General features: G+C 37.2%; 1 protein-coding gene across 4 annotated transcripts in view; it reads right to left on the minus strand.

Moving 5' to 3' along the window:
• The window catches only part of DOCK4 (dedicator of cytokinesis 4), a 471167-nt gene that overhangs the window by 77295 nt on the left and 368002 nt on the right, over positions 1 to 25870 (minus strand). For all 4 annotated transcript variants that reach the window (XM_053609306.1, XM_053609304.1, XM_053609303.1 and 1 more), the window contains exons 26-30: positions 23465 to 23563; positions 12577 to 12671; positions 4296 to 4371; positions 1859 to 1959; positions 1384 to 1442 (exon numbers count right to left, since the gene is read on the minus strand). In XM_053609306.1, coding sequence (XP_053465281.1) covers positions 1384 to 1442; positions 1859 to 1959; positions 4296 to 4371; positions 12577 to 12671; positions 23465 to 23563 — 430 coding nt within the window. The remainder of the gene's footprint in view (positions 1 to 1383; positions 1443 to 1858; positions 1960 to 4295; positions 4372 to 12576; positions 12672 to 23464; positions 23564 to 25870) is intronic.

Genomic DNA, 25870 nt, shown 5'->3' on the forward strand with positions numbered 1-25870 from the left:
ACCTTGCTATGTATATTGCTATATGTTTGTATATTTGAGGGATATACATATCCTGCTCAAAAATCAGTTTGTAACATGAAGTGAAATAAAACAACAATGGTTCTATTTTCACTCACAGGAAACAAATCCTGCCATTTCCATGTTGTGCTTGGATGAGCCCAAGAGAAAAGGTATAAGTAGGTTCAATCACTCTAATAAATCAAAAGGGGGAATTAAAATACAATAATAGCCAGGTGTGGTGGCTCACACCTATAATCCTAGCACTCTGGGAGGCTGAGTTGGGCGGATCACCTGAGCTCACTAATCCAAGAACAGCCTGAGCTAGAGCAAGACCCTGTCTCTTAAAAAAAAAAAAAAAAAAAAAAATAGCCAGGCATTGTGGCAGGCGCCTGTAGTCTCAGCTACTCTGGAGGCTGAGGCAAGAGAATTGCTTGAGCCCAAGAGTCTGAGGTTGCTGTGAGCCATGACTCCATGGCACTCTACCAGGAGTGACAAAGTGAGACTCTGTCTCAAAAAAAAAAAAAAGAAAAAGTTAGCTAGATGTGATGGCATGTGCCTGTAGTTGCAGCTATTCTGGAAGCCAAGGCAGGAGGATTGCTTGAGCCCAAAAATTTGAGACTACAGTGAGCTATGATGATGCCACTGCATTCTAGTCCAGGAGACATAGCCACACTTTGTCTCAAAATAAATTAAATAATAAATAAGTAAAATGCAATAATAATAAATGAACACCAAAACTTGCACCAAATTAAGTAAGTTGTGAATCTTGAGAAAGAGACCCTATGCCAATGAATTTTAAAACAATTTGTTTTCCAAATATTATTCTTTTCTGTACAACCAGATCTGTGCCATCAATTTGCTGGAATAATATGCTGTATCTGCTGTAGCAGATTAACATTGGATCTAACAGTTTCTTAGCAACTGCAGATGATTTAAAATCCTTTGGCTATACTCTTCATAATAAAGGTCAATGGTTTCAAGTTTTTTGCTCAAGTCAATGTTTTATGAAGTTTAATCTAAAATTATTATGATTCATAGCCTCAATCCAGAGTTCTAGAAATTTTGGGTTGTTACAGTTCCAAATTCTGAAAGATTAGCTCATTGCTATATAATATGTGCTATGTTGGAGCAATGCTAGATTGTAACATTTATTTTTAATAAGAAAACACACAAAAGTAAGGTGACTTTTCAGAGACACCAATTTAAAGAATTAGTTGTAACTTATTCAATGCCAACATGTCAATTACTTTCTATAGACAATAGGATTAATTTAGACATTTGGTTCCAAATGCTGCCATTGGTAAATTGACTTTCTTCCTTTGTACGCTTCAAAGTACAGTGAGGAGCTATACAGTTCACATAGTTTCTCTCCTCATCACTTACCTAGGTTTTGCCACATGCTGAAAATTTCACAACCCATTGTTACCCGCATGTCACCATACCTGAAATAAAATAAGAAATCAAACCTGATACAAGCCTCCATAACAAAGAAGCATTTGTGTCTTTAGCATATGATCTACCATTCTGAATTATAAGGCAATATGTTTTTAATTAAAGATGTTTAATGTACATGTCCTGATGCCTCTAAATAACACTCTCATATAAATCTTTTAGTAAAACTGATCTGACTCATAAATTTTTGCTTATAATGATAATTTTGAATCCTGAAGGACTCAAGAAAAAAATAGGCAAACAAGTTCAAAAATTGACATTTCTAAAAAAGATTGCTTCTTGTTCTCTTGGTCATTGCTTTTCCACTGTGGGATTTCCAGTTATGAACATTCTGATTTACAAAACATTTGAACTAAATACCTTTTCATGGGCAATACTTCCTACTAGATTATGCACTGGTACTTACTTTTCTAACACCTTTTTCTTTTTGGAAGGGGTGAACATCTCCAACTGCAGACACAACTGGTTTATAAAAATGACTGCGAGGTAAAAGTAGGAATCCCAGATCTAAAACAAGAACGAGATACTTAAATACTATGGAGTTACAAAAGTATTTACAGGTAAAGTAACATGGTATCTTGGATTTGCTTCGAAAGGGATAAGTGGATAAGTGTATAATTGCAGTAAGACTGGACATGAGTTGATAACAGTTGAATGCATATAGGTATGTGGGGTTTACTTTACCACTCGAGAGAAATAAAATATCCAGGTTTCATGAGGTTTTTGGTATGAGCTAAATGGTAAATATCCAGCTTCTCTTAAAACATGTCTGAGTATCTCCAATGAGGCAGAGATATAAGATGGGTTACTTTATTCTTGCGTGAATTCATTTCTGAAACTCCTTTTAATGTAGAACTTAAATAAATGCACACACTTCAAATATGTTAATTGCTTTAAATTCAGACATTACATAAAAATTTCCTGCCCAGACAAATCTCTTGAGTCTAAGTTTTCTTTTATCAAAAAGAAGCAGAGAAAGATCAGAATAAAATTCCCTGAAATAAACTCTGCAAAAAACATTTGGACATAAAGGAAGGAATGTATATAACCCCATGTTAAGTTAAAGACAAATAAACTAGAAGAACCATGACTGAGAATTGATATTTGTTATACTCAAAGAACTCCTACAAATATTAATAAATGCCTGTGTGATAAAACTCTAAACAAAATAATGAATAAGACTCAAAAACAGATAATTTATAAAATATAATTTTGGTTAATAGCTAAGTAATTGGTAAATAACTAATAATTAGCAAGAAATACAAATTGAAGCAAAATAGTTATTCCCCCTTTTCTAACAGTCAAAAAAAAATAGTCTCTTCCATGTTGGTGTAGATAGGAAAATAGTCAAATATAACTGGTATAACCTTTAACTCAACAATTCCACTAACAAATATTTATTCAAAGAAATAATTAGGGGCATATGATAAATTTTATAAGAATATACATAAAAGGAGTAAGAATAAAATAGTAGAAACAATGTAAATATCAAAAAGTAGAGCTCTGATTATTAGTTTTTTTTGGGGGGATACAGTCTTACTCTTGTCCCTGGCTAGAGTACTATCGAGTGAGCATAACCTACGGCAACCTCAAATTCCTGGGTTCAAGGGCTTCTCTGCTTTGGCTTCCTGAGTAGTTAGAACTACAGGCACCTGCCACAACACTCAGCTAATTTTTTCTATTTTTAGTAGAGATGGGGGTCTCACTTTTAACTGGCTGGTCTTGAACTCCTGAGCTCCAGGTATCCTCCTGCCTTGGCCACTCAGAGTACTGGGATTATAAGAGTGAGCCATTGCAGTTGGCCTGATTATTAATTTTTGACATATTGATAATTATAAGTTATAACAGTGAAATATTATATAAGCATCAGACTTCTTTTGGTTTTTATTCTATTTGTGCTTTTTTGTACTTTCTCATTATCCAATAAGGAAATTTTATAAAATGCTTGATATTAAAATGCTTTTCAAAAAACAGTAAGAAACAATGATATGAAAAACACAGAACCATCATTAAGAAGGAAGGACAGTCAAAATAGGCACTGTTCATTTATCATTTGCCATTTGAATTATCAAGAATTCATAGGCACTCTGGCCAAGCTCGGTGGCTCACGCCTGTAATCCTAGCACTCTGGGAGGTTGAGGTGTGTATATTGCTTGAACTGAGGAGTTGGAGACCAGCCTGAGCAAAAGTGAGACTCCATCTCTACTAAAAACAGGATAAACTGTGGTGGGCACCTGTAGTCCCACCTACTTGGGAGTCTGAGGCAGGAGGATCGCTGAGCCAGGAGGATTTTAAGGTTTCTGTGAGCTATGACACCATGGCACTATAGCTGGGGATAACAGAGTGAGATTCTGTTTCAAAAACAAAAAAAGAAAGAAAGAAAAACAGAATTTATAGGCACTCAACCATATCATATTGTAGATGTACAGACAATTCTGCCTCAAAGAATCTTACTAATCGTTTTTGTTTTCATTAATTCATTTGAAAAAAATGGGAAGATAGAGAAATAAAGAATTAAAGGTTTACTTTGTAAATGTTTTTCTTTACATAAACTCTTTCAAAAAAGACTTAAAAGCTTTTTGTTCTAAGTCCCTTTTATCATGCATAGGGACCCTAGAGAAAAGAGAAAGACTTAAAATTTATAATAATAAAGAACTAACTCCTTTTAAACACTACGATTTCCACTAGGTTAATAAGCATTATTATAGCCCTAACTTGTTCACTAATGAAAATGGTTCCAATATTGCTTTCAAATATACCCCAAGGAAATATATCAGGTAATTTCCTAAAACACATGTGAATTTTTCAGTGTAAGCAGGATATTCATCTACATGGATACTTACCTTATAATCAAAGTTTTCATTTAAGAAGTTTTTACGAAGTGCATCTGAGAGGTACAGAACTGTCGTAATAATAACACTAGTGATAAAAAAGAATATAGTTTAAGTTTAAAACTACACATTAATGAAAATCACTTAGTATATAAGAATAAAAAGTAACTAGGATTAAAAAAAACACCTTCAGTAAGCAAGTGGAACATTAATAGAAAATTCATGTTTAAAATAAAAACAAGACACCAGGCCCCCGCCCTCCCTCCCCAAAAAAAAGAAAAGGGAAAAAAAAAGAAAGAAGTCTATCACTGTAGTTGAGTTTCTTTGTAAAATGATACACAAAAAGATGTATGAATTCATAGGACTCAGACACAAATACCTTATTATCCCAATGTTTTGTAATTTTTTAAAATCAATTTCCAAACAAAGCTAAATGATTTAATATGAATATAACATTCTGTATTTGATTATCATGAAAGAAAACTAGGGTTTTTAAAAACCCAGAGAAAGAAATGGAGCCCAAAGATGAAACGGATAGAATAAAATGATAGAATATATTGAACATGTATTAGCCTCCTCTTGGTGCTCTCCTGCTCAAGGTGTTAGCACGTAAGAGCTACAGAAGGCAGCTTACCCTTCTTAAGGGGAGAAGATTGCCACTTAAGAAACAATTACAGTCATGAAATTGTCTGCAACCTAGCATAAAGCTGCCTGAAACCACCAGAGTGATATAGCCATTCAGAGAAAGGGGCACCACCCAGGCCTGAGAAATAGGGAAGGCTGACAGAGGGGACACACAAAGCCATACATAGGTGGCTGGTCAGCATTCCTGATTAGTTTTGGAATTCTCTAATTTATTCCAAATCTGATCATTTTTATAACCAGAGCATATATTTTTAAATTGAATGTATTTCCAACTGGTTCATTTAATGATAGATAAACGTGATGTTGAGGATAAGCTATCCCTAAACTACTATAAACTAAGCACTTATTACAAAAACGGTTGATATTTAAAACCTCTTGGCCTTTCCTGTGATGCGTGCAGTGTTGTGGTGATGTGAGAAAGTTCCAGTTCTCAACACAGATTTGGTACTGAAGGATGTGGTTGTATGTCCATAGGTAAAACAAAATAAAACACCCCCACCAACTTCATACCTTGTTTATAATGCTGTAAAATACAAATTAGAATAAAATTAACTAAGTAGAAGGATATTTATAGTTTTTGAAGGGCATAAATGTTGTTATTGTTGTTAACCTGCTGGAAAAGTCACTGTTCCAGGTATCTTGTGGGATAAGGAAACATTAGCCAGGCCACGCTGGATGGCTGAATGTGAAAGTTCATGGTAAAGAAAGGGCAAGAGAAGTAAACCACCATTTCACAGGAATCTGATCTATCGCGAACAGACACTGCGTTATATGCATGCAGCTTTAATACCGGTGATGTTCACCTTTCAACAAATCTCACTGTGAAAGTTAAGTATAAGAAAAACCTATGAGTTTGAGAAATCCTGTTGCTTCTTTAGCCCCCCCATGGCAGGTGTCATCAGTGAATTTCATATGCAAGAGATAAGTCACCTGCAAGCAATGGTATAATGTGGCAATATTCCATAGACAATGATAAGACCAGTGATCATACTGAAGAAATCACAGAAACTCCCAAAAGAATATTACTCAAATTTTTACTATGTGATACTAAAGCTCAATCATTAGAAAGTGAAATGCTATCACGTGAGGAAGTGGTTCTTTGCCTAGCATCTAGTATTGTACAATACAAATCTACCATACAAAATTTATATCTTTAACGAGTGGTTATTTGCATAAACCTTCCACATTGGCGTTCAATGGAAAAATGCTCACAGCTTTACTACACCTGAGTTTTACATAAAAAACCACCTTTCTGGCTCATAACTCCAGCTTGGATTTCTGTCCAGACACAATACTGTTAGGATTAGTGAAACACAACGTATCTGGGATTTAGACTATTGAGTCAAATGTCCAAGAAGGGAGTTAACAAACTCAGTCTGCCAAGTGACGGGGGTAAGTCCATGGCCAGGATTATGAAGTTGTTGTTTATACAACAAAACAGCATTCATGGCTTCTTGAACTGCACTTGCTGTAAACAATGAGTGGCCTCTGAGGCCATACCATGGAATAATGGGTCTCAACCTGACCTGTGCACTAGAATCACTGGGGAGCTTTTTAAAATACGGATGTCTGGATCACACCCCCAGAGATTCTAATAATTGGTCTGGGGTGCAACTTGAAATTCAGGATTGTGAAAGCTCCTGGGTGATTCTTAGCTAGATTAGAGCAATGCTTCTCAAACTTTAATGGGTACTTAGTGATCTACTTAAAATGTAGAATATGATTCAGCAAGCCAGGAGTGGGAGTTGAGATTCCTTATTCTAACAAGCTCCAGGTGAACCTCCTGCTGTTATTTTGCAACCCACCCTTTCAAGAGCAAGGCTCTAGAGTGGCTTCAGTCAGAAAAAACATTCCAGCAAATTCCACAGATGCATTTCCTGACTTCTGTAATTTTAGGCAAATTCTCTTGGTTCTTTAATGGGGCATGCAGTTCCTAGTTCTAGATTTGAGCAGCCTTATCAGAGCTGCTTTATGAGTGGGGCCTATCAACCTTTCAGGGATTTTGGAAAATATTGAGACCTGGATAAAAGGTTATGGAACCAAATGAAAACTATAAAATAAAAATAAAAATGATTAGTTACATTTCCATAGAAAGTAACATGACAAATTTCATTAATTCTCCGATTTTTTAAATGCTACTTTTTACATTAAAAATATTATAGGTTACTTTGCATAATTTCAAAAAATCACTAAATTATAATACACATACATGCGGAGAAATCACAGCCAATCAAAATTAAATGATTTACTCATAGGCCAATAATTTGAGAAGCAAATGTAAAATGCTTTTAATTTTTTTCTTCAGCACAATTCTATCTAATGTGGCACGTGGGTCTATGCAATGTTTGGTATAAAAAGGAGTAAGGCCTCCAAAGTAAGGCTGCTCAGGGTTAGAAAGATCTTAAAATGACTCTATTTCACATGCTTTTCATTTACTTTTATACCATTCAGTAAAAGTCACACAGGCAGCTCTCAGAGCTTTTCAAGACACGGGTTCCTCACACACAGGCCCTCCAGCCAGCTAATGGCATTTCTACATTATCTCTCCTTCATTGTAACAGATGCCTTGGAATTGAGGAAGATTTCTTCACTTGTTCCAATTTATCCAAAACCATGTGGCTTCTCTGTTTTCATTCTTTCACTCATGACTCGGTGTTTGAATATTGGGATATCTCAATAGCCAAGAAGGGTTTGCAATCTGCTGCCACAAATGGCCAAATCAGTGGTTTCTGCCACAGAAATGCAGGCACAGAATCATTTTTGATAACCATAATCTATGGCCACAGCAAGATAAAATTGATACATAAAAGAACAGCCAGTGCACAGGAAACTGGAGTTATGGCTTCATTGCTTCCCAGTTGCCATCTCATTCTTGTATTTAGGAATTATTTTCAAGCAATCCTATTTCTCCCTCTTTCCCTGGCTCAGAAACTTCATCACCTATAATTTGTTATTTGAAAAATTATTCCAACATGATAATCTGCTCAGGCACAAGGTCATCTCCAAAAAATCATACATGGATTAAGAAAAAGACCTTTGTGGTTAAACTGGGTATTGAATATGTTGATGTTGATATATTGGAAAAACTAAGGAAATCTCAACCTGGAGTATGACAACTTCTCTGCAACCTGGTGGGTTAATTGGGGTTGGCAAAAATCATCACAAAGACATCGAGGGCACATGAACATTCTGGAAAATCACCCAGGGAATTTATCTAAACTTCAGCCTGGGCGGCACCTGTGGCTCAAGCAGTAGGGAGCTGGCCCCATATGCTAGGGATGGCGGGTTCAAGCCCAGCCCCGGCCAAAACTGCAAAAAACAAAAACCAAAAAACCAAAAACAAAAAACAACGTCAGCCTGCATGAGAATCACTGTAAAGATGTGTAATGTTTCAGGGCCTCACCACCACCTAAGCTTCTCCAGCAGGAGATTCTGATGCACATGGTCATCCTTTCTCACTTTGAGGAATGGCCTTACAAATGGAAGAGAGGGCAGAGAAAGGCTGGAACTTAAAAAAAAAAAAAAAAAAAGAAAGGCTGGAACTTAGACCACAAAGACACCTGGGGAATTTCATTGTGTTTACCACTGTACCACAAAGGGCACAGCCTAATGATGCTTTGTCATAGTTATTCACCACATTTGATAACTCTGAACATGCAGCTTGTAAAACTGTTAGTGCATTTTTAAATCCTTTCTCTTTTCAAGCTGCTTTTTCTTCCCAGGTGTTCCCATTCAGTCTCATGGCTTCAAATCCTATCCATATGCTGATGATGCTGAATGTCTGCAGACTTCTTCCCTGAGCTCCATACAAACAAGTCCAGCTTTCTCTTCTGCATCTCCACTTGGAGATTTAATAGCATATTGAATTTAGGTTCAACATAAATGACCATATGTGCACTTTTCTCACCCCCAATGCTTCTCTCTCCATATTTTCCAACTAAGTGAATGGCACCATGATTCATCCTTGTTCACAGGCCCCAAATCCAAGAACATCTTCAATTACTTTTTTTTCTCTTCCACCCAGATCCAGTTACCTGCAAGTCTTGTCAACCTTATCTTCAAAATCAATTTTCCCACTACCTTCATTGCTATCCACCTGCTTAAGCATCACCTTCTCTTACCTGGATAGCTGCAGTAAGCTCCTACCCTGTTTCCCCGAAAATAAGACAGTGTCTTATTTTAAGGTGTGCTCCCAAAGATGTACTAGGTCTTATTTTCAGGGGACGTCTTATCTTTCCTATAAGTAGGTCTTATTTTCAGAGGATGTCTTATTTTTGGGGAAACAGGGTAACTGGTTCTCTCTCATTTCTTTCTTTCATCTCTTTACCCATCAGTATCTGGACCCTGTGTTACTAGTTCTTTTCCTCCCCACATTTCAGCTGCACTAACAGTCTTTCAGTTCCTTGAGTAAGCTATATTTGGGCCTCTGACCACAGGCCCTTTGTATGTGCTATTCCTACCAACAGGAATATTCTTCCTTTGATGCTTTTCAGTTTTACTCTTTTATGAAAGACCCTTCCTACTCCAGTCCTGAACAAAGTTCCTTTTATAAACACTCTCCTACACCTATGCTCTTTATCTTTATAGTTCGTATTTTATACATTAGGCACTGGAAAATATTTGCCAAATAGGTCAGTGAATGAAAGGATGATCTCCTCATCCACGATTTAACAAATCACTTCTTTGCTACAGAGATCTCATTTGAAAGCTAAATTGGTGAATGTATGATACGTTTGAGGGCGAAATGCACACCAGATAAACACAATAAGGACTTGAAATTTAAACTGAAGGCCCAGAGAGTTTTTACTTTCTTAAGTAAGCAAGTGTGTTAAAAGATTTATTTCTTTGAAAATATGTATATAAAGCTGTGACTTTATTTTTGTGCTTTATTTCACAATGTGTATGGGAAGGGGGTGGAAAGAAGCTTGTCTCCAGTGTCCTATATTTTTGGTACTTACTTTTCATCTTCCTTATGTTTCTTCTTTCTTAGATTGAGCAGTTGTCCTCATTAGACACATCTACCAGGAACTTACAGTGGGCATAAGGTAGTTTTGCAGCAAGCAAGAACAAGAAGGGATATTTCTTGCCCTTGCAGAATTTAGAGTGGACATACTTGCTATGTTACATGATATTAGGCAGACAGGTGGAAATAAAGAATGAACCATGGAAGTCACCAGGTGTCTGGTCACAGATTTTGGCAGGACTTCACAAAAAAGCAGGAAATCTACAAGATGTGGGACAACATAGCTTATGGATGAAAGTTCAAGGCATTTAATTTACTTGCAAACGTAAGAGGAAAGGACCAATACATAAAAGAACAATCATTTTGAGGGATGAGCAATTCAGTTGCCTTCAAGAATAGTGCAATGACAACTTCTCAGCCAGCTGCTAACAATTTGACATGTATTAAGCACCCAAGTGGACTAATAAAAGAGTGGGGTTGGGTTAAAAGGTCTCTGAGAGGCCCTGACCAAACGTTTATCTAACAATGTTAATACTATGGACGAAAAGGTGGTTGACGACTTCAGAGACATAGATCTAATTCCTGTAACTTGCTTCTACACAGCTTGGCAAAGTGGGAACTTTTTCTTTCCAATGCATATTCTTTAACATATTTAAAATATTGTTCATATCTTTCAGAAATCAATGTTTCTACCTATGTAACAGGTGTTACGGATAAAATACAAATAGTTGAGAGCTTACTTCTGGACTGCATACTGCATTTATAGACAAAGGCAAATCTCATGTTTTCATAATTAGAATGGGACATGGCTAGGGACTATTAAATGAGAAGAGGCGAGGAGAGGGTGGGGGAGGTGAGTAAGAGCATCCAGCAGGCCACCTGCTTCCACCAGGCAGATGTCTCACCAGACTCTGGGGTCCTGCCCATGAAGGAGGCTGGACTTACAGCCACCAGCCACCCCTAGTGGAGAGGCAGTGCCCGTGACCATAAACGTGTTTACATACTGAATAAAGATGAAGCAGACAGAGATGGTGCTATATTTAATATCAAAAAGCCACATTGTTGTCATGGTTTTAAGCAAGCTCAAGCAGACATCGTGTATGTAAGGAACAAAATGTCAAAGTTACATTCAGTTTGAATTTCTGCCACTGAAAGTTCCGAGTCAATCTACAATATCCCCTGCACGTGGGGCAGGCAGAATGAACAAATGTTGATGGTACACAATGATGATGATGTCCACAGCCTGGATGCCCTCCCATCTGGCTCCCTCTCCAGATGCCCAGAAAATTTACTCTTTGGTAACAAGGCCAGATACATGAGCAAAAGCTCCCACTTAAATCTGGAGCATGCAGACATCAAGTGAATAGATAACTCGATTCCACTCACAGATATTAAAGTAAATATGCTAAGTTCTAAAGAAAGCTATTTCAGCAGTCTCCATTAGTCTTCAAAATAAAAAAGCTACTTCTGTACTTATGTAAAATATGCCATATTATACTATTTGTTACTTCACAAAGTTTTTAACACATCACTTTCACACCTCCCAGTCTATAAATGTAGACTGCAGCAGAAGCCAGATTGAGCATATCTAATGAAACTCAGACCCTGCTTTCCTGCAGCTCTCACCACTATCACATCTGGGCTTTTGGGAAAGACACGGGGTGACCTTGGCCTATAGATAGCTGCCTAGAGAATCCAACCTTCACCCTGAGCAGGAGGGTGTTGGCCTTTGGAGAAGAGGAGGAAGGAAAAGCCAGCCGGTGTGGTCTTGGAAAGGGAGAATGCTAATGAAATAGTGTAAATAAGTTTGGAAATGAAGAGAAGGCCAGTTTCCTGAAGAACTTCTTCAGTCTGTGTCCTGAGACCATGGGGACAGGAGCAGAGACCTCCCTGACAGTGCGGATTCTGGAATGGCCCTGTCATTCTGACTGTCCCTGCTCTCTCCTGGTTCCTAGTCCTAAAAGTCACTTTACCTTAATAACTTCCCAAATGTCTGTATCTAGTTCTCAACTTTCCTCAGAGCACGATTTTCAGCTCTCTACTGGCCGCTCCCCTTGGATGAGTCAAAGATACTCGAGTTTTCATGTGTCCAGCCTAAAGGCCACAGCCTATTCCCTGCGCTCAGCACATGGGGGATACTTGATGTATTTTACTGAGTTAAAAGGTATTAAGAAAGACCACAAATGACTCAAATGTCCAGCAACCAGGAACTGGTTAAATAGACTGTGGTGTACCCATTCACTGAATATCACTCAGCTGTAAAAGAAAAAAGCATAAAAGAATGAGGGACTTTTTATTAATTTTGAAAGACTGCCGGGATTTCTAAGCGTCAGGACAATGCACAGATAAGTGACTATATTATGCTACCTGCTAAGCTCTGGATAAAGGAACAAAGGAAGAAAATGGAAGAGACAAAAGTGGTTACTACAGTCTGGGTGGAGAGGGTAGACAGGAATGGAACTTCTCAATGCATTATCTGTTATATTGTTTGATTTTTGAACATGTTAATATATTCTAAACAAATCATAATTCAAAATGAATAGAAAGAATCTGTTTTAAAAAGACAGAAATTAATTTAAAGGCCAATAAGAATTTCAAACTTGAGATCAAATTAAACAGATTATTTTGTACTCTTCTCATCTTCCATACATTGAGTTGGAATTATCATCAATATAAATGTCTTACTTGTTTGCAACCAAGCGCATAACAGTCCAGTCCTTTGGAAACATCTCTGGGCGTATCAATATTCGGAACACAGTAAATATCTGTAGCAGGAAATCCTTGGATAAGGAGGAAGCAGATCATTTTATTGATTTATTGTAACTGTCACCACACACACACACTGAGTACTGTTGTAACCATTTCCAAAGCAGTTACAGAGAAGGGAGCCACACTTTAATAAATTTACCCAAGGGAAGGAATCCAAACCCACTGGACTGCTACCCTTCCCAAATATTTTCTTTTCTTTTTTTTTTTTGTCAGGTACAGTGGAAATGACTTTTCCTTTCTCTTCATGAGCTCTAGTTCTGAACATTAACAATGGAAAACGTATAATAGGAGATTAGCAAGCAAACATATTTCCTAAACATCAGAACTTTTTAACTAAAGAGAACGGACTGCCCTGGTTCTGTTCTACTTTCCTTTAAGTGAGTGCAGAATGTTGAGAGTTATATTCATCAAAAAACATCTCTTACAAAAAGCTGTTTCTTAGAGGGTGTTCTTGAGATGCATCATTAATGGGATATGTGCGGGTTTATACACTCAAAATCTGAGTGAATTTCCCTCAATGTGTGATGCAGAACAATTCAAAGCACGTGTGCTAAGTTGGGGCCCGGGTCAAGTGCTTAGTAGTCATGAGGGGGAGTCCAAGATACTCCTCCCTGGGATGCTGGGCCAGAGGGCAGCATCTGGTGAGGTGTTTTCAGGGGATCCAGTTAAAGATCACCTTTAAATACTGAGATGTTATCTTTCAATGGATCCCCTGAAAACACTCTTGGCCAGATGCTATTGTCAGATAAGAAAGTCTTCTTTCCATTATAAGAGACAGGGCCCAAAATGCTAGAGCACAGGATATCTAAAGGGGAGTGAAGGTGATAATGTACCAAGTGTATTGAATGAAATAGAGTGCCCCCACCTCAAAAAGGCATTTGATGAATGAATGAATGAATCTTTGATTCAGATTTATTAACTAGAAATCTTAAAAATTAAAAGGTAATCCAAAGAGTTTCATTTCTCAGACCCATCAACACAGTATGGTAAACATGTAAGCTGCTTGAATATAAGATTATGGTTGTCACTCATATCAAGAGAAGAAAGATAGAATTTAAAAACTGAGAACCATGTGGCAGCTGTATTGTTTTTTTATATACTCTAACAGCTTTAATCGAGCCCATAAATATTTTGACAAGCATTTATTTTAGCATCTTTGGCATCAACACCCGTATGTTGATATGTAGTATACGCCACGTAGAAACTAGGTCGTCTGTGTTTACACGGCTAGACAGACTCTGCGCATGTCTCCAGAATCACCAGAAGCGGAGTCTCCCAAATGTATTCCACTGCCGGTCAGATAATTTTAGGAAACACTTCACATTCTAAGTCTCCCTTGGGATAGTACATCATTAGCCTACTCACACTGTCAGGAGCCCTTTTTAATGCATTTCTAAAACTTATTTTAGTGGTTTTTCAGCTGACTCTTTTGGGTTTCTCAGACATGAATACATATAATCTCTGCAAAAAAAAAAAAGATTTTTGCATTTATCTTTTAAGAAGTTTTACCCCACTCAGCTTCTTATCTTGATGCACTTGCTTGCAGAGATATTAAAGAACAATCATGAAAGTGGAGATTTGTTTGTTTTTCTCAGCAATTAGTTAGGAAGCGTTTTAATAAATTCTAAAATACTGAAGTTCCATCTTCTTGCCTCCAAATTGGTGACAGAATTCGAAGACACCCTGAGTGGTGGTGTGTATGTGTCTGTGCGGTGGGGGCGGGGGAGCACTATGATGTCAGTTGCATGAGAAAACACCATCTGAAAGAATTAGCTACAGGAAGCAAGACATCTGTCTTCAGGGATAGCAACTTCAGTTCTTTTGTAGTGCTGGGGACAAAGGAAAGATTATTCCATGTGTAGGAGCTGCAGATAGATAACCTGTTCTGGTGCTGTCTCATTTTCCTATTCCCATTTATTTAAAAAAATAAAAGGCTGTGGCAGCATGGGACAATACCTATACATTGAGTAAATTTATTTCCTCCTAAGAAAACTTTTCAGGGTCTTGAATAGCTTTCCACAGTGTCCATTCAAGCTTCATTTACATTCATGAAACCAAGCATATTCATTTGTTGAAACCTTATGCAAAAAATAAAATACACCACACAGGAATCAGAAAACTTAGACTTTAATTCTGGCTCTGGAATTAACTTGCTCAGTGGCCCTGACAATTTACTTAACCTTTGTGGGATGGAGCTCTAATCCTTTGAAAATGTGGGGGCTTTAAGGTCTCGTGTAGTTAAAGGAGATTAAAAAATATCAATGTAGGGGCGGTGCCTGTGGCTCAGTGAGTAGGGCGCTGGCCCCATATGCCGAGGGTGGCGGGTTCAAACCCAGCCCCGGCCAAACTGCAACAAAAAAAATAGCCGGGCGTTGTGGCGGGCGCCTGTAGTCCTAGCTGCTCGGGAGGCTGAGGCAAGAGAATCGCGTAAGCCCAAGAGTTAGAGGTTGCTATGAGCCGTGTGACGCCACGGCACCCTACCGAGGGCGGTACAGTGAGACTCTGTCTCTACAAAAAAAAAAAAAAAAAAAAAATATCAATGTAATTTTTTGATTACTCAAAAAGTACTTCCCAATTTTTCTTATTTCTAAGTTGTAGGTTAATGTTTTATCGTATCACATTGTGGTGACATAAAGATCTTCCATTTTTGTACTTACATGTCATTTTGTTTAGCATGGATTTGTGAACCATCACGCAGCAGGGTTTATTTAAACTCAGTTCTAATATTTCAAAGCACTGAGACCTGAATGCTAGATTCACTAACATTCCCTTCCTTCCTACCCCAAATACAGTGGTATTTTCTTGTCTGTGGTCTGTAAGTATTTTTCATTTCTTATCATTTCACTAAATATGTGCCTTACATAGATAATTATAATTATTTTGCACATTTAAATAATGAAAAGATCTCTTTTATAATTTATAAAAGAACACTGCCATGCCTGTGATATCGTGCTGGATAGCACACAGAAATGTGCTGGCATTTTAAACCTGGCAGCCTGGGAGCATTTTCTTTTTCTGTTTATTTCACAAAGCCCAACATAGTAATTTAACTGCATTCTTCAAATCAGGGCTCAAAACAAAAAAGAAACAGGGAGGTGCTACTTTCTGGAAGTAAGTACACTTTCTGGAAGGTGCTACTTTCTGGAAGTACAGTGTTCAAGTAAGAAAGTTCTTGTGAAAATCTTCCAAAACAACAAAAAGTTCCATAGTCAAATAAAAAGCAAAGCTGGAGCAGCTGTTATGATTTTATAAATTATCATTATCATTTATTCACTTATGCATAAACGTTGGGTACTTTACTATGTGCCCAATGCCAGCCACTGTGAGTGACATTAGATGATGAGGACACCTGGTAAGGTGAGATATATTCTTTTATTTATTCATGCAACAAGTATTTATGGAGCGTCCGTGACAAGCCATGTGATGGTAAAGAAGTTGAATGTGTTCTGTGCTTTCGTGGAGCTCACAGTTTGGTGGGAGACATGAATGTTAATATAATAACCACACAGACCGCACACATGCTTTACAGACAAAGATATGTCTGAGGGTCGACGATTCCACACAGAGGGAAAAACATCTGGAGGCCTGAGAGGAAAGGGAGAGCACAGGGTTGCCTGGACTACCAGGGGCAAGAATTGTGCTGAGAGATAGAGATAAAGAAAAGATAAATAAGTAGGGATTAAATAAAAGGTAAACCCACAGCTTTCGACAGGAAGGGGTTTAAACATTTATCCCGAGAATAATGTAGAAGCACTGAAGGGTGTTATGCAGATGTTTGAGAGGATAGAATTTGTGTTTTAGAAAGATTTTCTAGCTATACCATAAAAAAAATTGTTCTGTTTACCCTTGGTACTGTCATATTAAGAATGGCACAAACAGAAATTAAGTTTATGAAACAGAATTGGTGAGACACAGAAAGAGGAATTCTGAGGCCATGAAACATGAGTTAAGACATCCAGAAAATAAAGAATCATGAAGCAGGTAGATAGCCCAGGAGTCTCATTATATCAAGAACACTAAACTGGGTGGCGCCTGTGGCTCAGTGAGTAGGGCTCTGGCCCCATATACTGAGGGTGGCGGGTTCGAACCCGGTCCTGGCCAAACTGTAACAACAACAACAACAACAACAACAAAATAGCTGGCCTTTGTGGTGGGCACCTCTAGTCCCAGCTACTCAGGAGGCTGAGGCAAGAGAATCTCCTAAGCCCAAGAGCTGGAGGTTGCTGTGAGCTGTGATGAAACAGCACTCTACTGAGGGTGACAAAGTGAGACTCTGTCTCTTAAAAAAAGAAAAAGAACACTGAACAGGACAGAGCCTTCTAGAAACACATTTTCTTTATTTATGTTTTAGGCTATAATCTGGTGTTACTTTTAAAATTTGCCATAAATTTCAAAAGTATAATACCCTTGATATGGGGTTGAATTCAATGAAAGGGTGTTAATAATCCTTATCACATTGAAATTTATATCCTTAAAACAGAATCTTCAAGTGTATTGTACAAAATAACTTCTAAGTGCTCTTCCATCTTTTAGAGTTATAGAATTATTTTTCTGTTGTAATCAATATATTCAAATAAAGACAAGTCAAAATAATTATAATGGAAAAAGATGGCTTATTGAAACAGGAATAAATATTGAGAGTGTTCATTCATTCAACAAAGATTTAATGTTCCAGGCCCTGTGCTTGGACACAAAGACATGGTTCCTAGTCTCAAGGAACCCACGGTTATCAAAAACACAAGGAAATAATTACAGCATGTCACTGCATGCTATCAGAGAGGGGGTACTGTAAATTGCAAACTGTGAAGACTTCATCAAGAAAGTGATGCCGTGACACTAAGCTGGATCTTGTAGTATGAGCTGAGATCAGAGAAGGAGTGATAAGAGTATACATTAGGCAAAGGAAATGAGGTTATATGGCATAGGCAATGCAGATAGAAAAGATGATTCAGATGAATTAAAGATTATATAGGGTTTGTTAGGAATTGTGGACACAAGTAGTTTTAAGTGGTAGAGAGAAGGGTGTTTGGAAGGGGATGGAGGATAAGGAGGTTGGAAGGCAGACTGAGGACAGGCACGTGACAAAGAGCTTGGACTTTGTCCCATAGATAATGGGATATGCTTGGAGGTTCAATGTTGGATTGAGGCTTGATCAAATATAATTTTTGAAAGCTAGTGGGTTAATATATGGGAGACAAACGAAGACTGATAGTAGTGCTGTGCTTCACTGCCAGAACTTGGATAATCTAATGCTTACAATGAGATTTCCACGATTTTATGAAAAGACATAATCAACAAAGAATAGCAGTCTCCCGGCTTTATACACATGAAATTACAAGACGTGGATAAAACTTTAGCCCCCATATGAAGTGGGTGTATAATAAAACATTACTCACTACAGCAGGTAAAAAAAAAAATCTTAATCACTACCTAGTGTTTACTTTTTTTAATTTTAAAATACTTACATGTTCTAGGGAAGAAAAAAAAATTAAACGATATAGGATACCAGCCCTCGGGTTTTTGCTCCCACACACTTATGTTCTGACACTGTGACTCAAGCCACTCACATACGAGTACCTGAGGACCAAGGGATAGAAATGGCACAGAGTTCAAAAAGCCAGAAGCCACTTCAACAGTAACCCTGGAGGCCTTCAGGCTCTTCAAGCACGATGGGGTTAAAACACTATCCGTCTCAGCAGATACTTGAGAACTATACACTTTCAAAATTCATTTTGACTTAGGGAAATCACTGGGAAATGCTGAAAATCGTTCTTTAAACTGATCAAAAAGAAGGACAAAGCAGTGACACTAGAAATAAATCATAACAAAAATAATCATTTGCAAATATCAATATATATTCCATCATTATCAATTAAAATTTAAAATGACAATCCTATGACAATGTTACTTCCAGGAATTTATTCTATAGCAACAAGGGCACAAGTCCACAGAGATATAATACCACAATGCTTATGGCAAGATCATTTCTAATAGCAAAAATCAGAAAAATTTTGAATGCCTATCAGAAGGGGAATGATAAAATTATGCAGCATCCATATAATGAGATTCAGGAGGATGAGGTATTGGGCTATGCATATAATATCCACGAGATTGCTGTATGGAAAAAAGTGCAAACCAATATGAACAGTGTGGTGGTTGTATTTAAAAAAAATGTGTGTGCATATATAACATAGAAAATAGTCTATGGTGGTTAGGCTATGTTGGTGGAAGGGGAAACATATTTATCACTTTTTAAAACAGTAGGGTGATGTGGTATTTTTACTGTCTAATCCCAGTATCAGTTAGGATTTTCCATTAAATGTCACTCTATTATACAAGGGTACATGTGAAACTCAGTAAATGTAGAATATAAATGTCTTAACACAATAACTAAGAAAATGCCAGGAAGGCTTTGTCAGCCAGTGTGATGAAAATGTGTCAAACGGTCTATAAAACCAGTGTATGGTGCCCCATGATGGCATTAATGTATACAGCTATGATTTAATAATAAAAAATAAAAAAAGTCACTCTATTAAATTATACTTTGCCTTCTATTTATTTTCTAACTATAATGTGCAATACAACCCCTTCAAATAACTCTCCCTCTGATAATCTGGCCTTTCCCAAACATCTCCATTGTATGACTAGAACTACCTTATTATCTTTAAAGAGGTAACAAATGAAATTTTATGCAATTTAATAGCAAAAGAATTCTACTTAAGAAAGTTTACCAAAGTTTAAGGAAAAGCCGAGTTTAGCGCCTAAGCTAAGAATTCAGAATATTAACAGAATTTACTTTCCCAATTACTCGGGAATACTAATAGTATCCATCAGTCTTCATGGTGGGGGAGAGGGGAGAGGAAGCGCGATGAACAGAAGGCTCTTATGCTGCACCTGACTCAGGGCTGTGGGGTAACGGTGTGTTCCATGGAGGTTAGCCATTATCATCGTTGATTTACACAATAGGTTCATTTATAATAATGATTTAGATGGCCTTAATGACAGATTGTTTTATTAGTCTTGATAACCCTACTGTCTAGCCAAGGTGCTCAATAAATGTAAGCTGAATTTGCAAATATCAATATATATTTCATCATTATCAATTAAAATTTAAAATGACAATCCTATGACAATGTTACTTCCAGGAATTTATTCTACAGCAACAAGGGCACAAGTTCACAGAGATATAATACTTTATGGGGTCCTACTTTATGGGGTCCTTCTGAGAGCTAAAATGAGTTAACACTATTCAGCTGCTTAGAGCAGTGCCTGATACATACTAAATTCTATATAAAATGCTTGTGTTAGAGGTCTTTACTACAATATCAAAATCCCAAATGCTCTATAATTATTTGGTCATATAGTCCATTTGGCAGCAAAACCTGACCTGAACTATTTATAGTCTTTATTTATCCCAAATGAAGTAAATGTTTTGCATCACTATAGATCCTACTGGAGTTGCCTATATACGTACCACATTATTTTTCTGAAATTATAAAAATTCTGATTTCTGAAAGAAATTTGGTACTAAGGACTTTGGATAAGAGACTAAGGACAAGTGTTATTATCTTTGAAAAATATTGTACTATTGGTTTCAGGAACATAATTGTGGATATTTGGCTTTGAAGAAAATTGAGCACAGGGAAAATTTATCTGGTAAAAGGTGACATCTGAACTTTTAAAATGCAGATTAAAACCAGACGACTAATTAGTCCTTAGCAAATTAAATAAACGTTCTCTAGCCTGTGTTCACTCCAGTTGTTTCTCTTTCACTCTTAACACCAGGAAAGATGATCTTCTTGCCCATCATGGCTAATTCTCTCCTTCCCTGCCATGCTCAGGGACCTCTGTGAGTTAACACCTCCTTCCTCTATCTTCAGCTTTTCCCCGCCCACCAGCTCTAATCACCAAGGTTTAAACATTCTCAAGACTTCTCCATCATAAATACTCCTCTGATATCCAGACTCACCCTGCAGGAGCTACCTTATCCTCTTCTTGAAACACTGCATACATCCACTATATCTTTTTCTTTTTCTTCATTCCTCAATCTGATAGTTTGGCTTCTACCCTCGCCACTGAAATTGCTCACCAGGTTTGCCAACAATATTAACGGAGCCTTTCATGATGTGACTGCCCCCGGGCAGCAGCAGGCTCTGTCCCCCACTCTTCCTCCTCAGTGTTTAGGGTCTATGTAGGCACTTTCACTTTCAGACTCTATACTCTCCTTGGATGTTCACGTTTACTCCCAGGATGCCAATTATTACTCATTGGCTGACAAGTCTCAAATCTATATCCCGGCCAACATCTTCTCCTGAACTTCAGACACTGGCTGCTAAACATCTCCATCTGGATGTCCCTCAGGAGACAAAACTCAGGCTGAAACTGAATTTAACTTTGCTCCAAAACCTTTAGACCTCTTTCACCTGGGTTCCCCATGCAGCGAACAGCACCAAGATCTAGCCACTTGTTAAAGGGCCTAGAAGTCTTCAGCTCCTCCACCTTTGTTATGTAATCAGTCCCCAAGTCCTGCCAATTCAGCTTCCTGAATGTCCCTAGAATCTATCACCACGATCACCTCTATTTCTGGCCGTAGTAATTTCTAGTTTGGATTAGCTACAACAAATCTTCTACACAGGGTTCTGCCTCCCATATTGACCTCAGCAAATGTCTCTCCCTTCTTAAAGCCCACAAAAGCTTCAAAATATCCTCAGAATCAAGTCCATACCCATTCACAGGCCTTAGGTCTTACACCTTTCTTCCTCAAACTCTATATTGTATCAAATAAACAAACACTTCTTGAATGCCCACAATGTGCTAGGCATGAACTGGGATCTGAGGTACCAGATCCTAACTGGGTACCAGCCAAAGCTTCAGACATCAAGCAGCTCTTAACCTTGTAGCTGTGGGTTGCGGAATGCACATAAACAAATAAACAGACGTGTCCCAGATTCTAAGTGCATTATAAAGGTAGGGTAGGGGATGTGCTATGTCAGTTAGTGCATTCTGCTGACATTTTACTTGAGAGATCTCAAAGTCCCAGTCAAAGATAGGTCTAGCACACTCATGCTCATCTCTCGGTTCTCAGGTCTTCCCAGTTCTCAGGGAACCCTCCCTTGGGAAGTTTTCTCATGACCTTTAGTCTAGATTGGCAGCAACTCCAAGACGCTCTGTAGCACCATGTGCTTACCCTGTGTAGTCACTACTTAGGGTGTCAAAGCTCATGACTTGTCTGACTGCTTTCTATAGGAACAGGACATCCCAGACTTTGATACAGCCCCAGTGCCTGGCATGCAGCTTGTCATGCTTGAGTGGCATGCTCAATCTATATTTCCTGAATCACAGATCAACTAATTAATATTATTAAATCATTCTCCTGGTCTGAAGACACAGCTAATTTTGAAGGGGTAAATATAATGATCCTTTGAAAAGTGTGTTGGCTGATTGAAATAAGGAAAGTCCACATAAAATAGTCTATTCATTCTTTCCACTTGCTTTATTACTGTTAATGTGAATATTAAAACATAAAACCTAGATTAAATTAATCATGTCTTCCAATTTATGTTTCTCTGCTATTTTTAATTTCCAGGGTCTATGAAAATATGTAGCTTTTCCTAAGGGAAATGATCAAATATAAAGTCATTTCTTAAGTAAAACCTAATGATTCTTCAATCATGCTAAAATATTTCTGATTAAAGTTAATAGCTACACAATTATCTTCCTTTTGACATTTTGGATTTCTGTACTTAAGAGTGAATGGGTAAGTCCTAAGGCCTTTATCCATTTTTAATTCTAAACTCAAAACTGAATGTAAGAATGAAAAAATGAAACCATATGCCAATTGACTGACTGCTAAATAGATTAAATCTGCCCCCAAAGAATGCAAATGTCTCAGTTTGCCAACTGCTCCAAGGTAACAGAAACTTTTCTGAGATCATACAATATTTTCCAGGCAGTTAAAGTTAAAGATAAAGTGTCCTCTATGTACTACTCATGAAAAAAAGAAAACCTACAAATCTTGCCCTAAGGCACTTTGAAGGCTTCCAATCAAGCAAATATTGCAGTGTAACTGTACTTGATGTTTTCTAATTCTCCACCATTCAGCATTTAAGCAACCCTCCCACCATGAAGGTTTACGCATAAAAGTAGTCTGGAAAACTAGAGATGGAAGAGAGATAAAAGTAAATAAGGACAAACAATGACAGATCATTCCTCCAACTGAGAACAATCACTTCTAAGCTTTTAGAGACACTAGGAAGGAAGCATTACAGTTCCCCAAATCTCAGCAAATATTGGATTTTTATAAACCCGGCACGAATATTTTCTGTTTAATGTCAGCCTGTCAGAGTAGCATAGCATATTGATTAGACTACAGATGTTGGAGAATGTCAAATACAACTCTGCTTGCCCAGCCATAAAGTAGTACCCAGAACACGTCATTGTGGTTTTGAAGAGATAAAACTAGCTACTATATTTATATATTCTCCCTTATCTTTTATTAAGACAATATATTTAGGCTCATTTAACTTCTGTTAGTCTATTTGCTTTTGTCTCTTAGTTCTGCGATTGTTTCTAGTTTATTGGACTCTGATGACTTTCAAATCCCATGTCTTTCTCCAAAATGCGAGTTAATAGCTTTGCTTGAGTAGCAGAAACCTTAAAGAGCACTAGAGATGAGTAGGCCTGTGAAAACTTAAGAGAAACAGGTAAAACAATTTTTTCAGGGACTATGTGAACAGGGATCAATAAAACAAAACAAAACAAAAACTAAGATATATTAAAGAAAAATTTTAAAGACGTCACTTACCCTTAGATCTTCTTTTGTGTTGAAACTATCAAGAAGCTGTTGATAATGTCTATCTGTCATTTGCCGTAATAGGGACAGAAGACAAGCCACAAACTCCCCCTAATTAAAAAAAACAACAACATAGTTTTTAGTAAGGACATGAAAGAACATCAGTAAGTCACTCTGAGCTATCCTTGAAGAGAATAAAAGAAAATCAGTATAATCCAAAGCCATCCCATGAAGTCCTCTTTATCTAAATTACCTAAAATATCACAGCTATAATTTTTCCCTATAATGGTTACCACTAACTTGGTATACATGCATTTTTAACTTTAGAGAGGATTTTTTTTTTTTAATTTGGGTGGAAGCTTTTCCGTTGGTAGATAACGCCATACACTTAAAGGAAGTAAGGCAACAGACTCCTGATCATTTACTGAACATATAAGACACCTGCATTCATTATGTCATTTCAGCTTCATACCAACACTATGAGGTAGGGGATATACTACTTACTTAAAGAAGGTAAAATATAGTTTCAAATGGGCTAAATGACTTGCCCAAAGTCATACAGCCAGAAAGACCTAGAGTTACCCCAGGTCTTTATGATTCCAAATTTCTTCCTGGAGCTTCATGCTCCATTTGTGAATTTATGTGACTTCCTCCAACTCATTAGAGTACTGATCTGCCGACTCACAGGCTGTGGAGACAGCCATTCATGGCATGATGTTAATCTTAATCTTTTTCTAAAAAAGCAGTTTTGGCCACTCTTTTGTGCTTGGGCTTATGTGATTTACTCCTACAAATCCCAATTCTTAAAAATCAATATAAAAAAGAAAACCATACACAGCTTTGAAGTCCTATATAAAACTACAGATTTGAAATCCTATATAAAACCACCATCCTTTGTATTTTCCAATGAACTTCTAATTTAAAATACATGTGTATTTACTGCCACCTTTTTTGTTCAGCAAAGAATTTATGTACTTTGAAACAGAGTAATAACATTGAAAACAAAATGAACACAACAGGAGAGGCAGTCCCTGGTAACTGACTGTATGTTTACAGAAGTGCAGTTTAATTAGGGATTAGTTTTTTAGACTTTACATGGAAAGAGATGCCAGGCTCTAAAATTAAAGACTAAAAGCCCTGAAAAGTGGGATTTTTCCAATGGAGGCAGCTGAGTCAAGAGAGTCAAATATATCTTCTCCAGCTGCCATGGGAGGCCTGAGCATGCTACTCCGTGGCCATGTCCCAGTAACCAGAGATTCATAATAGCTTCCTGCATCTTGATAATTATTTGCAACATACAGGTATGGTAAACAATTGCCCTTGTACATTTATTAGGGAGAATGTTCAGGAAACTAATAAATATGGACCAGTAGAAATAGCCTCCAAGTTCAACATATTACTTTGTTAGTGAAGAAAAGGACTGTTGATACTTAACACAGGAAATAAAAAAAAAATTAAAGGAATTATTATTATTTTAGTGCATGTATATAAGGAAACAACCCAAGAATGACCTGAAAGGACCGAGATAACAGGGCCTGGTGTTCACAGGCACTGGGAGTAGTCGTGTCTTTTCTTATTAGCCAGACTGGTAAAATGTCATGATTCATAGGACATCAGTTAGAGTACCAAAAGGGTCTTTTCTCAGCAATGGAGAAAAATTACTAAATGCTGCACCAGTTGTATGTTACAAATTCTAAAAGCAAGGAGTGATAATAATCAAATCATTGCCAATAAATTTAACCTTATTTCAGAGTGAAGCTCAAAGGTATTTTTAGAACTTAAAAAAAATTCAGGTTCCCAACAATGTAAAAATACACAAAGTCTGGTATGCAACAAAAAATTATCCGGTATACTATGAAGCAAGAAAAGATGATGATACAAATGAAAAAAAAAATCAATCAATAAAAGCAGATCCATAAATGACACAGACAACAGAATTAGCAGACAAAGACATTAACACAGCTATTATTATTATATTCTATTTATTCAAGAAGCTAGAGGAAGGATTGAACATACTAATTAGAGACATGGAAGATATAAACAGAATCCAAATTAAACTTCTAGAAATGAAAAGTTTAATGTCTGAGATGAAAATTCATTGAAAGAGACTAATGGGAGATAAGACATTGCAGAAGAAAAAACTCTTGAATTTTAAGAGTAATAGAAATTCTCCAAAATAAAGCACAGAGAGAACAAAATGAAATCAAAAACTGGTGAACTGTAGGGCAACTTCAAGTAGCAGAATGTCTGTGTAGTTGGAGGTCTCAAAGAAGAGGAGGAGACAGGAAAAGTCATTATAGAAATAAGAAAAAAATTTTCCATTTTTTTTGAAAATGATAAACCTACATATCGAAGAATCTCTACAAACTCCAAGCACAAGAACCATGAAGAAAATTACACCAAGGCACACCATAAATC

This window comes from Nycticebus coucang, chromosome 11 (assembly GCF_027406575.1).
Source record: "Nycticebus coucang isolate mNycCou1 chromosome 11, mNycCou1.pri, whole genome shotgun sequence".
NCBI classification, from domain to species: Eukaryota; Metazoa; Chordata; class Mammalia; order Primates; family Lorisidae; genus Nycticebus; species Nycticebus coucang.